This window comes from Felis catus, chromosome D2 (assembly GCF_018350175.1).
Source record: "Felis catus isolate Fca126 chromosome D2, F.catus_Fca126_mat1.0, whole genome shotgun sequence".
Lineage (NCBI taxonomy): Eukaryota > Metazoa > Chordata > Mammalia > Carnivora > Felidae > Felis > Felis catus.
In genome coordinates this window covers 45,688,284-45,701,968 of record NC_058378.1, presented here as the reverse complement: position 1 = coordinate 45,701,968, position 13,685 = coordinate 45,688,284, and the positions used below count along the sequence as shown (strand labels likewise).

The window sequence follows — 13,685 nt, the reverse complement described above, 5'->3', positions numbered from 1 at the left end:
CCCCCGGGAGGGTCCGTGTTCGCCTCACTCTTGCATTTTGGATACACACCGGCTCAGAGGCAACCTGGCATACACACACACACACACACACACACACACACACATCCCCTTTCGGGTCCTCACGGGGGAGCTGTCATCTTGCAACTACATAGTCATCACATGCCATTACAGGGGCAACCCGGCAGGCGGGCCCCTCTCCCAAGGCCGCCCAGCCCCCCGCGCAACCCTGGCCAGGCTGTGGCGCCGACACACAGGAGCCGGCCCGGTCCGGGTCTCCGTCTCTCTGCAGGGGAGCGGGGAGCGAGCTCGCCCACGCCCACGCCCCCCACACTCCCGGGCGCACACTCGGGCGCACACCCCTGCGCGCGCACGCCGCCACACACGGGCGCACGCACACCGCAGCCGGGCCAGGGACAGCCGTGTCGGCGGCGGCCCCGCGTGGTCCCGGGCGCACAACCGGTCCCCCCGAGGGCGCCACCGACCGCCCCGCCCCGCCCCGCCCCCCGAACCCGCGGAGCAGGGCGCCCAGTGGGCTGCAAAGTTTCGCCGCGCGAGTCCGCTGGGGCGTCGCGTCGGCTCAGGTTTGGCTCGGCTCCGCGGGGCTCCGGACGGCCGTGACCGCTGGCCCGCGGCTCGGGCGGCGAGGACGGACCTGCGCGTTCGCCTCGGGTCCCGCTCTACCCCCGCGCCCCGCGCGGTTCTCAGCATCCAGCGCCCCGCGCGCCCTCCCGCCGCCACAGGGTCCGTCCGCAGTCGCCGGTGCGCCCGCGAGTTCTCTCCTCCTCCCAGGCTTCGACCCTCCTTCGCCGCCGCCACCCACCATGGCCCGTGGCCCTGCTGGGACGAGCCCGGGAAGGCGGCCCCAACTGTTGCCGCTGCTGCCTCTGCTTCTGCTGCTGCTCCGGGACGCGGGCGGCAGCCACCCGGCCCCCGCCTGGTCCGCCTCGCCTGCAGCCTCTGATGGTCTGGCTGGGATCAAGGACCCCTGGCGGTCCCTGGGGGACGCGGCCACCACTCTGGGCCCCGGCGCCCAAGACATGGTCGCTGTCCACATGCTCCGGCTTTATGAGAAATACAGTCGGAGGGGCGCGAGGCCAGGAGGGGGCAACACGGTTCGCAGCTTCCGGGCCCGGCTGGGTAAGTAGAGGGGGCCCCGGGCACCCCCTCTTCTCCTAGTCCCCCTTCCTCACTTATTCATCCTCCCCTGCCACTGCACCCTCTTTGCTTCTTCCTTCTAGTCATAGACTCATTCATTCATTCATTCATTCACTATTCAGCAAGCACTTTATGCCAGGCTCTGAGACTCCAGTGGAGACACCAGAGTGGCAGTGACACAGAATTCCTGCCCCTAGCGTGCTGCCAAACCTGGGAGGGTGTCACACTTGTGTAGACATAGACCACCCCATACACAAAGCTTTAAGCGTAGGGTGAGATGGTACTGGGCTGGGGAAGCTCATGGTGGGTGGTATCCATGTCATAGGGGTGAGACGTGTTGGCTCTTGACAGACGAGAAGGCTCTTGACACTGAGTGGGTCCAGTCAGGTGGGCATAAGGCAGTCCAGATACTGCCGGACACGGCCCAGGCAGAGGACGTGAAGCTCTAACTGGGGCACACGGTGAGTTGGGTGGCTGGGGCAACAGAGTGAACTGAGAAGGGCTTTGGGTGCCTTGTCTTGGGTACACACAACTGAGACCTCCATGAAATGCAGCACTAACCTTAAATGTTCAGACCACAGGGCTTTGAGGAAGGGTCCAGAAGCTTGGGCAGTGGGGGCATCCTACTCCCCTCCCACCCTTGCCCCACCCAAGCAGATCCTTTCCCCTCTCCTCATTTCTTGGAGGGAGCTGGACAGAGGCCACTTAAAGAGCGCCCCCCCCCCCCCGCCCTGCACTGAGAGCACTTTGGGGCTGTGGCCTCAGCTATCAACCAGCCCCGGCTGGGCTACCACTCCAGGCCCTGGGCAAGGTGCAGCCTGGTGGCAGGAGTGGCGGGAAAACCCTGGTTGTCATGGAGACCACTCATGGTCACAGAATATCATTCCAGAAAATGTGGGTAGGGGTCCCTGCAGCCCTTGTGGGGGAGAAGACCATTTATCAGGAGAAAGACTGTTGGTCTCTAAGGTCCCTCCTGAGGTGGAGGGGAACAAGCCCAGCACTGGGGCCAGACAGGCTGGATCAGGCCGGCCACCTGTTGATTGCTGGTTGTGTGACTCAAGGTAACACCTATGGTTTCAAAGCCAGACCTGGGAAGCTTGGCCGTGTGTAACTGTGTACTGGGGACTATCTGCCACGGAGAGGCCTGTCCCCCCCACCCCCCACTTAGCAGACCACTTGGTCAGTGTTTCTGGGCTCCAACCGGATCTAACTCTGTCCTCCCCTGTACTTTTTATTCACCGCATGGAGTCCATGTCTGGAGCATCATTATTAAATTAAGCCACTCAAGAATTAGCCAGCATAAAAATGACCTCGGGCGGGCGAATCACTAAAGCTCTGTGGACTTTAGTGTACTCATCTACAAAATGGGCAGGTCATGCCAGTATCTTTCCTGTGGGGTTGCCCAGAGCCCAGCACTGGCCAGATGAGGTATTGGTGCATGTTGTTTCCATGGGAATACAAAGCATTTGTGTTCATATAGGTGAAGACTTGACCTTGCACCCACTGAGCAGTCCTCAAAGCCTTGTAGTTGAGGAAAGCAACGTCAGCCAAGTCACTGCTGCAACAGGGGTGAGCGCGTCCACTGAGCGCACCCACTGCCGCAGCCCGGGCATGGAGGTGCGTGGCCTTGTCTTTCCACTTTCACAGAATGGGGGCAGTAGAAGTAATAGCGAAGCATCGGATGTTAGCCCTGAGCAGGACCTGGAGACAGTACTTCAAATCCAGCCCTCCCATCTTACAGATAAGGAAACTGAGGCTGAGGTAGGGGGCTGTTCACAGTGGCACCTCCCATCTGCTGTCCCCACTGCTAGCATCCTCTTCCCACCTTCAGCAGAACTAAAGCCGGGACTTAGGAGACAGAGGGCAGAACAGACAATTCTCTGGGAGATCAGAATTATTCTGGACCAGTGTGCGACTGACAAATGCAGCACGCTTACTTGGAACCGTTTGACAGCCATGAATACCAGCCCCAGCCAGCTCCACCAGCCTTACCCCTCTGGGCATGGGTTTCTTGTGCACACAGTGGGGAGGGGAAGATGCGGTGGGATGAGGTGGGTTTGTGCCTGACATAGCGTAGGCCCAGGCAGTTTGGTTTCTCATCCCCCTCCTTCCATTCACACCAAGCCCCTCGCCAGCCCTCAGAGATGCCGGGTTTGTGACCCCGCGATCCAGCTGCAAGCCTGGGCAGGGCCCCTCGTCTTTGGGTGAGGCACAAATGTGGGGCTTTTAGCTCCAGCCCTCAAACATACTGGTACCATCCTGTGGCCTGACAGTGGCCTCTGCAGCCCCAGTGGTCTAGTCCCTGCAGCCACATTCCTTGTTGCAATGGAACCACATAACTTGCATGCCACCACGCACCATAGCTCAAGTGCTGAGTGTGGGCTGTGAGCTGGACTGGTAAGGTCCAAATCCTGAGGCTGCGACCAGCGTAAGGGACTAAACTTGTCCACCACTCAGGTTTTGTTTTTCACTTCTAAAACAGGGCTAGTAATGTTCCCTTCCTTATAGGGTTTTTTAAATGAACTGAGGTATGTCAAGTGCTTAAGACAGTGCCTGGCACGTGTGTCCGTAATTTATTAGATGCTACTATTTTTGCTTCAGCCACCCCTGCCTCCCTCCCTTCCATTGCTCCCTGAAATGTGTCTTGTTCCCTATTAAGTCTACCGCAGTGGAGAGAGTTTCTGAGCCAGACGCTGAGGGTTAAGGTTAGGTATTCCCTGCCCCCACTGCCCCAAACAACTTGTGTTTAAACCTGAGCTTTTCCACTGACCTGTGTGAGATTGGGCAAGTTACTTAACCTCTCTGAACTTGATTCTTCATCTTTAAATGAGAGTAGTATTACATACCTATCCGCCAACAATGCCAAAAGTCACGTTCATTTCAGTTCTCCCGAGCACTTCACTAGGTGGCAGGTGCTGTAAGTTCAGAGGATGCAAAGATGCAGACACTCTTGGCCCTGCTCAGAAAAATGCACGAGCTGGTGGGTCAAGGAGAAATAAATGCCGTGCAGTGAGAAGGGGCTGTGGGCGTGTTTCAGGGGCCAAGGGACCTGATGACACTGACCCAGCAGGGAGAGGGCCAGTGGGGAGGGGCCAGTGACGCCTTCCCAGAGCAGGTGAGCAGACATCGGGGGGTGGGGGGTGGGGGGGGAGGCAAGGGAAGAGAGGGGGAAGAGAGAGAGCATGAAATAAATTTGTGCTCACCTGCAAATCATAGAAAATCACACTAAAGAAAAGAATCCGTTCCTAATCACAAACCAGAGTTAATACATATATATTATAGTTTATATAACTGTATTACTATATTCTCTATATATGTACAGTATCTAATAAGATCATATCTTTAACATGCAGGTAAAAGTTGCTATATCCTCATTTGAAGTTACCTTTTACCCATTACTGGTCATCCCGAATTGGTTTTCATGCCTGTCGGCCATTTGCAATTTTCCCTATGGAAATGGCTTCCTCCTTGATGGGGTTCTTGACTTTTTCTTACTGATTTGTAGAAGCTTTTTTGTGTAGTAAGGATATTGACTCTTCATCTGTAATAGATTTCCTTACAAAGCATGAGTGTGATGCGAGGGATGACAGTGATCTGGGGCCACAGTAGCAGTTGAGGAGGGGCCATGGGTAAGGACAGTGGTGGAGGGCTGCAGAGTTCAGGATGGCTGTGGAGAAACAGGACACAAAGCCAGTAGGAACTGCGGTTGGTCAGACGCAGGAGGAGAGAGGCTGTGAGACTCTCTGGCTCCTTCTAGAGGTGTGGACAGGAAGACAGGGAGGGGGCAAGGACAAGGTGCCCTGAGCGTAGCAGTAGTTGGTGACACCACACGGCCAGTATGTTCTGAACGTGTTCGGTGCCAGGCACCATGCCGTGAGCTCTACAGAGATGATCTTACAACTTTGGGAAGTGCCTACAAATACTCTGCTCAGCTTAGTGTGGAAACTGAGGCAAAAAGAGGCCCCCCATGACTTGCCTAAGGCTCCATAGCTCGTAAGTGATGCAAGCAGGATTCCTCTGGGGCCTGCCTGAAAATAGATGCTTGATGCATGTTCGTTCTCTTCCCTCTGTGCCCATGGCTGGCCCATGGCTCCCTTCCTCCAGCTTCCATGGGTGCTTCAGCCTCACGTTCTCCCTCTGGTCTCCCTGTTGGCTGTTTCCAGGGCAGTAGATGAAGGGACAAATCCCATGTGGCTTGGGTTCTGTTCCTATAGGGCAGAGCAGTCTGAAGGTCCTCTTGTCCTGAAGGTTGGCCAGCAGGGTACCTGGGGAACCCTTGGGATAGAGCTACCTCTCCCTCCACCTCCAGTCCCATCCCCACTACCCTCGGAAAGGAGGCTGAGTGCCCACAAAGCAGACCCAGTTAGGGTTCTGAGATTTCAAAAACTCCAAGGAGAGATGGGTTTGTCTAAATAAAGTCAGTCCTTTCTTTCTTGGAGAGGCAGAATTCCAACCCATCCAAATAATGACTTGTGTTTGCAAAATGTTTTACAGTTCACAGCACATGGCCTTTTTTACATTTGCTGTTAGGTAAATCACCATTCTATCTAGAGTACACAGGGGAGCATGGCCTTGGGGTCAGACAGCCCCGGGTGCTCTGCCCCTTACCAGCTGGGTGACTTTAGGCAAGTTAGATACCCTTTCTGAAGCTCCATCTTCTCTCAGAGAGTGAATGACCCGTCTGCTCTCCTCTTTGGGAAAATGTGGAATCAAACATGCATACATGCTGGAAGCCTGGACCTCCATAACTGGTACACAAGATTATTCCTATTTTAAAGAGGAGAAAACTGAGGCTCAAGCGAAAGTAACTGGACAAAGATCCTGCTGCCCCTTGTCTCCAGGGGGATTTGTATCATCTCTGTCTTACCAAAGAACGAGGTTTTCTGTCTTACTAAAGAACGAGGTTTTCTGGACTTCTTTCAGGATGTGTTTGCTGAACCCCAGGGCAGCAGGCCAGGAATCACCCTTTGTTAACTGGGGCAGACAGATCTAGCAAAGACCCCACTCTCCCCCGTCATTCACCACGTACTTCTGAGCGCAAGTTTGAGCAGAGACCTGAAGGGGAGAGGGGCTGGTGCCTGCCGCAGGAGGCTTGATGGCCAAAAAGCCACAGCTGAGGCAAAGCCCTGAGAGAGGATGCTTCCTGTTGGAAGGACCAGAAGCCAGGGTGACTGGGGCAGAGATGGGGGTGGGGTCGGAGGCAGGCCAGGTCAAGCAGGGCCTCTGCAAAGGGGTCCAGTGTTGCTTTAGGGCCAATGGAGGGCTCTGAGCAGGGCAGTGACCTGTGAGTGAATGCCCAGGGCCTCCCTTGGACAGTGCTCTGCAAAGCTGTGACAGGGCAGCAGATGGCGTCATCACGATGGCCTGTCTATGGCCTGAGGTGGCTCTGGCCACCTTTTCCAGGACCCCCCCATCAGCCCAACACTTAGCCCAGAGTAGGAGTTTCGGAAATGTTTACTAAGAAAGGGAGGGAGGCACGGAGGGAAGCAAGAAAGAGAAAGGAAAAGAAGCATATAAAAGGAGGGAGAGAGGAAAGAGAAAAGAAGGGAGGGAGGGAGGGAGGAACTTTTCTTGCTGACCATGAGATATGGCACCAGCGCCGTTCACAGGAAATAGGAAGTTCTCTTGGGTGTTTCGCCTTTGAGGCCCAGGCTCATCCAAGCCGGGAGACTTCACGTAGGTTCCCCTTATCTCAGCCACAGCCCAGAGCCCCCTGCACTACGTGACTCAGGAGCGGTCAGAGAGCAGACCCAGCCTGCGGCCCTTCGCAGGTGGGAGACGGGGGGGGACCCATGTCCACCCACAGTTCCCAGCAGAGCGGGTCTTCAGGCAGCAGGCTGCCTCATGAGGGACAAGCTCCTGGTGTCCAAAGGTGGCTCAAGCCCAACGGAGGAAGGACTCCTGTCCTGAGTGGGATGGATCAGGCTGCGTGACCTCAAAGGTCTCTCCCCCTCTCTGCGGTTCGGAGCCTTAAGAGCGGGGCAGCGTTTACTGTCCCTCTCCTGCATCCTGGGCAGAAATACCCCTCAGGGAAGGCCAGCTCTCCTCTGAGGCTCCTTGGGGGCAGGCCTCCCAGCACCTTCCTTGGACCACACCTGTCTCAGGCCAAAGCTGCTGGCCCTGCCATGGTGGTCACAGCCGACCTTCTTCATAGACCCTGTAGTCCTTTAGCTTCACCACTAAGAGGGAGGCTGAGGGGCTGTTCTCTGGGGAGGCCCATCTCTGTGCTCCCAGTCTGCTGCTCACCAAAGGTTCTAAGTTCCTAGGCCGGAGATGCTTGCTTCCTGCTGTGATGGGCAAGCTCCTTGGAAAGAGTCAGAGATGTCCATCCTAGAGCCTCTTCAGCATTTTCTAGCAAAGAATCTGTAGCAGAAAAATACGCTCAAATTGGATGAAAGAAGAAATACTTCATCTGCCTTGTGAGCTGGGTTACAACTCAGATAATTTGGATCACTGAGGGGACACCGAGTTGCTCGCCAGCCTTGATGTTTGGATAGCAGTGGGAGGGAACCACACTTAGGGGTTCTTCCTTGGTGCCTGGCACACTACGTATGCTCTTTATTTAATCCTGCAGAGAATTATGTGAGATGGAGGCCCGACTGTCTGTCCGGGGCAGATGAGCTTGGGGTGGTCCTGATGCAGCCTGGGGGCCTGGTTCCTGCGGCCCTTTCTAGCCCGACGGGTGTGGGGGCTGCATTGTTGGGGAGCTTGCTCCCCACCCACACATCGACCTTAGATTCACAAACTGGCCTGATGGCTGGAATCCCCCGGGATGCTGTTCATAACACAAATTCCTTGGCCCCTCTGTCCCTGACCCTCTGAATCAGCATCTCCAGGGGAGGAGAGCAGAGATCAGGAAGTTGGGGAAATGTGGAACTTGAGCCCGTAACACTCCAGGCTGCAGTGTCTGGAGAAGCCAAGTGTAAATGGCCTTCAAGGCCCCCTGCCCGGCTCCTTGTGTGTGGAGCGTGTTGGGAGGCTGCCACTGTCTCCGGCGGGTTTGCTCCAAGGGGTCACAAAAGGCAGGGTCTTTAGGGTGTCATCCAAACCTTGATTGACATTTATCAGGCCCTCCTTGGATATGCTTTTCCTTTCCTTCCTCTTTCTCTCGCAGTCCCTTAAGAGTACACGACAATTCCCAATCGAATTATACCTTCTTCCTAATAGAAGGAAATAGCCTTAACCTGAAGATTTCGGTTAAATAAAAAAAAAAACAAATCCAAGCTGATTCTGTGGGTGCAGGTGTTAGAGAAGCTAAGGACCTGACACATGCCCTTTGGGCCCAGTGTCCCTGCACACATACACACTCCCATGCTTGGGGGCTCTATCCTTCTGGCAACTTTTCCCAGAAGCCTTCACCAGCAGACAGACACCTGGCATCAGGAAGTAGAGCAGCTGGAGGAAGGCAGCCAACCTGGCGGCTCTGGTGTCCCGCCAGCCTGCAGTGTCATAGGGAGGCCTTGGGAACGACCCCTCCCTCCTACTCGAACCTTCCAGAGGATGTGGCCATTCAGAGAACTCATGCTGCCTGATCTTGGGGCAGCTTCCTGGGGCCACCGATGAGGATGTTCTGCTCCGTGGCCCTAGGGTTCACCTAGTAGAACCAAGAAAGAGGTGCCTGACAGCCTCAGGGATGCAGGGGCCAGAGCATTCTAGAGCTGCAAATGCAGTGTTTGAGGAATCCCAGTGCTTATCATGATCTGGGCCTCTGGAGAGCAACCTGGTCTTTGGGGACTCTGTTGATTGGTTTTGTGCAACCCTGATACTGCCCTTTCTTTGTAAAAAAAAAAAGCTTTAAAAACCCTTAGGCAAAACAAATAGAAGACACCCAAACAGCTGTGCCCTTAAGGCCAGTTTTCCTCAGAAAGCACTCACAATGCAGGGAAAGTAAGGTAAGAGGGGCTCCACTTCATTCACCTCGTTTGGAAGAATGACTGCATTTGATATCTGTGAAACAGAGGCCTGGGCAGATACAGGAGGGGGGCTGTCAGCAGGGCTTGGACCCAACCCAACCCATCCCAGAAACCTGATTCCACTTTATCTCCTCCACCAGCTGTCAGTGATGTTTGGCCATTTGTTCACTGAATGGCACTGGAGTGCAGGGAGAGGAGGCATGTGCGTTAGGGCCCGGCAGACCTGAGCCCCTATGTGACTCCTACCCTTTGCTTGGAGCAAGGATATATTTATTGGCAGTCCCCAACTGCTCTGACCTCAGTTTTTCATCCGTTCATTGAGGATAAGTAAGGGTACCCTCCTCAGTTTACTGTGAGGATTACATGAGAGGAAGAAAGCCTGGCTGGCCTGGAGGTGCTCCCTAAATGGGCATTGTTCTTCCAACCTGGCCCCTGGAGGGAGACCCAGGGACCACCCGGACCTATCTTAGAAAGAACCTAACCTACTACGGTCTGTTCTTCCCTCACAGAAGTGGTCGACCAGAAAGCTGTGTATTTCTTCAACCTGACTTCTATGCAGGATTCAGAAATGATCCTCGCGGCCACATTCCACTTCTACGCAGAACCTCGGTGGCCCCGGGCACGAGAGGCCCCATGCAAGCAGCGGGCCAAGAATGTGTCCTGCCGCCTACTGCCCCTGGGCCTGCCCGCTCGCCAGCACCTTCTCTTCCGCAGTCTCTCTCAGAACACGGCCACACAGGGGCTGCTCCGCGGGGCCATGGCCCTGGCGCCCCCGCCACGGGGACTGTGGCAGGCCAAGGACATCTCCCCCATCGTCAAGGCAGCCCGCCAAGATGGCGAGCTGATCCTCTCTGCTCAGCTGGATCCTGGGGAGAAGGCCCCCGGGGGGTCCAGGCCCAGCCCGCACGCGCCCTACATCCTCGTCTACGCTGACGACCTGGCCATCTCGGAGCCTAACAGTGTGGCAGTGACACTACAGAGATATGACCCCTTCCAGGCTGGGGACCCGGAGCCCGGCGCTGCCCCCAACAGCTCGGCGGACCCCCGCGTGCGCCGGGCCACGCAGGCCACCGGACCCCTCCAGGACAACGAACTGCCAGGGCTGGACGAGAGGCCGGCGCACGCCTCCCACGCCCAGCACTACCACAAGCACGAACTGTGGCCCGGCCCTTTCCGGGCGCTGAAGCCGCGGCCTGGGCGCAAGGACCGCCGGAAGAAGGGCCCGGATGTGTTCGTGGGCTCCTCGAGGGTGCTGGACTTCGACGAGAAGACGATGCAGAAAGCCCGGAGGAAGCAGTGGGCCGAGCCGAGGGTCTGCTCCCGCAGGTATTTGAAGGTGGACTTCGCAGACATCGGGTGGAATGAATGGATCATCTTGCCCAAGTCCTTCGACGCCTACTACTGCGCCGGCGTGTGCGAGTTCCCCATGCCCAAGGTAGGCTGTGTCTGAGTAACACCGATGCGTTCAGCCCCTTGTCTTTCTGTGACTCTCCGCACGGCCCCTGCCGGCAAGTCCCTCTGCCCTGGGACCTGCTTCCTGTCTGTAAAATGGGGATTGGAACACCTCGCATCGAGTCAAGGTAGGGGACAGGTAGGCAGAGGTCCTAGAGCAGCAGCCTGTCAGGTGAATAGAGCCCACAGACAGACGTGGTTTGGCTGTGCTTTTGAAAGTGCTGACTTAGTGGAGTTTGAATTTTAAATCAGAACATTGCTTCGTTTGAAAAGGAGAACCCATCTCCTTAGGTGTGTGTTCCCACATAGCAGCTGCCTTACAAGGATTGAGTCCATGCTGCCCCCCTGTAGACAGGACAGGCCTCTGAAGCCCCTTCCTCACCAAGGCTCTCATTTCTGTTCCTGGCCCGGAACTCAGGGTGTTGGCATCTGTGACCAGTGGAGAGTTGGCCTCAGTGGCTTCCTGTATGGACTCCCTGCTCCCCGCCTCCCACTCGGGGCAGGAACCCAAGGGACAACTAGCTTTCACTTGTACGAGTCTGCAGGAAACAGCGCATGAGGCCATTGTGCTGGCCCTGGGGTTCCAGACCCTCACCTTCCCTCCAGTCTGGGTTGTGGCTCTGTCCATCCAGCTCCCCACAGCCAGAGCTGTGGTGGGCTGGCTGCCAGCTGATGTCGCCCCTCCCCACAGTGTGCACACTTTCCTCCAGCTTAGCTCCTCTGCTGAGTTCCAGGTCATTCCTTCCCCTTCCAGAAAGGAAGTCAGTGCATAAATCCAATTTGAATGTAAATAAATCAGTCAGCTGGGAAATCCCAGCCGCAGACACAGGCAGCATTAACCTGTTTGGGGAATTAAGGGGCTTTTCCTTAAAGCCACGCATGTGCAAGAGAGAGGAAGGGAGGTGCCCAACAGGGAGACAGGTATTGGCCGGAAGAGCCTAGCACAGGCCTGGGCAGATACAGGATGAGCAGTCGGCAGGCTCCAGCTGGCTGACCCAGCACTTACCTTATCAGTCTAGCTGGCTGCCTGCCACCTTCCCTGACAGCAGCCTGAACCCACAAATCAGATGTCCCTCCTTTCACCTCCCCACGCAAGGGGGCTTCCTCATGAACGCACTGTATATAAAACTTCCTTTGGCCCGAAATGAGCTGAAACTCCCGTGGCTTGGTCTTGTTTCTCTTGTTGGAGGTGTGTGAGACAGCATTCTCTGTGTTTGTGGCTACGGCCCAGGCTCTTCTGGGTATGCGACTCCGCCTGGGGAGGGAAAGAAAACCCGCGTGGCTCCTCCAACTTTCCTTGACTTTTGGCTGCTTCCTAACTGAGCGGTCTTGATCAGGTTACTTTGACATTTGAAGCTTCCATTTCCTATTAGAATTAAGGTAGTCCCGCCCCATACCACTGATACTATGACGAGATGAAGCAGTCCCTGACATCCCTCCCCCCGGCCCCCCCCCCTCCCCGCAGTCACACCCTTCTGGGAAATATCCATTTCCAGCCCCATCATGCTGGCGCGCCCACGCCTGCGGGCCTTCCCCTCCAGTGCTGAGAACACCCTCCCACTGGAAGCATGTCTGAACTCCTCGGACTGTGAAATCTGGGCAGCTGTGGCCCAGGCAGAACAGCTAGGCATCGCCCTCTGGATAACTCCTGCCCAGTTCCAGGAGCTCCTTGGGGATGAGCGACGCACAGGTGCCCCCAAGTGGCCAGTGCCATGAAGGGATGTGTCTTCCCTCCGGGAGACGTGAGGGGCAGGAAGGCCCGAGGCCCTTGCACATCTCCTTGGGACGCAGTCTGTGGCTGACTTCAGAGGAAATGTGTGCCCAGCCCCGGAAAGTCACCTTTTCTCCTAGATCGACACCTTTTCTGTGGCCTCAGTCAAGGATGCTCTGGTGGCACAGTGGGTGGGTGAGGGCAGAGCGCCTAGGTAACCATGCCCTTTCCTGCCTTGCAGATGGTCCGCCCGTCCAACCATGCCACCATCCAGAGCATCGTCAGGGCTGTGGGCATCGTCCCGGGCATCCCAGAGCCTTGCTGCGTTCCCGACAAGATGAACTCTCTTGGGGTCCTCTTCCTGGACGAGAACCGGAACGTGGTTCTGAAGGTGTACCCCAACATGTCTGTGGAGACCTGTGCCTGCCGGTAAGACCAGCCACTCCGGGTGGAAGGAAATCTCCGCCCCACCCCACATCCAGCAGGGTAGCATCCTCAGGGCCTTCTGGGGTGAGGCCTTGATGAGGGGTGCAGCTGTATATGTGGGGCAGAGCTCAGAGGCACCCTGGCTGGGTTCCAGAAAGATCTGTCCCCTGGGGCACATTCTGGGGTCTCTCATTGCCAATGACTTAGCCCCCTACATGCCAGTCTGAATCCCCTGAAGGAATCTGGGAATTAGGGCTCGCCTGAAGGCTGCCCATTGCCCATCCCCTCTGCTCTGAAGACCTGAAAGCCGGATGTGTCTGTAGTGTTGGCTTTTGTGACCATCATCTCAAAACCTTGGGAGAAGACTGCAAACTTGAGGGCACCTGCTGTCTTCACAAGAAAGAACCTCTGTTTAAAGAATCCGTTTAAAACACTCTGGGCCACATACTGATTCTGGAAAACAGGGCCTAAATAACGGTATAAACTTCCAAACTCTGCTGCAACAGCTTTCACAGAAGCCGTATGCACCTATAACCAATTTTGGTTTCTTTTTCTTAATATATATTTTATTTTAAAACAAAGAGGAGGGGGTGGACGCCATTCCCCGCCGAGGTAATTGTGCCGGTTAAGTGTGCATTGTTTAAACATGTTTATTGAAATAACACCTACAATAATATGTTGGAATACTAAAAAATAACCAAGATTTTTATATTTTTGTAAATTATACTTTCTATACTGTAGATTGTGTATGTTATGTGTTTTTATGGGATGCTAATAAATTAAAGGTACAGTGGTATCTTGAAAAACTGAATGTCACCCATTCCAAAATATGGAAGGATCCCTATTTATAAATATGACATCTTGGGGGCTGCTGGGGACACAGTCTCCTTTAGGAGCAGAGCTGCACCCCCCCCCAGGCCTCTTCACACCTTCTTGTCTCTATCCTGAACTCCAGAAAACAGCTACTCCTATGCCTTCCAGCATGCTGCCCACCCACTTTGCCCCACAGGTGCCACCCTGGGCTCATC

General features: G+C 55.5%; 1 protein-coding gene across 2 annotated transcripts; it reads left to right on the top strand.

Annotated features, from left to right (window-relative positions):
- Positions 1 to 219: 219 nt before the first annotated feature.
- On the top strand, positions 220 to 13,468 carry GDF10 (growth differentiation factor 10). 2 transcript variants are annotated; one of them, XM_003994143.6, is made up of 3 exons: positions 220 to 1,137; positions 9,578 to 10,503; positions 12,473 to 13,468. In XM_003994143.6, exons 1-3 carry the CDS (start codon positions 822 to 824, stop codon positions 12,662 to 12,664), a joined length of 1,434 nt encoding a protein of 477 aa, XP_003994192.2. In that variant the 5' UTR covers positions 220 to 821; the 3' UTR covers positions 12,665 to 13,468. The 2 variants fall into 2 exon arrangements, with proteins under 2 accessions (XP_003994192.2, XP_019669013.1); XM_019813454.3 differs by having other exon boundaries at positions 228 to 1,137; positions 9,581 to 10,503.
- Positions 13,469 to 13,685: the final 217 nt, after the last annotated feature.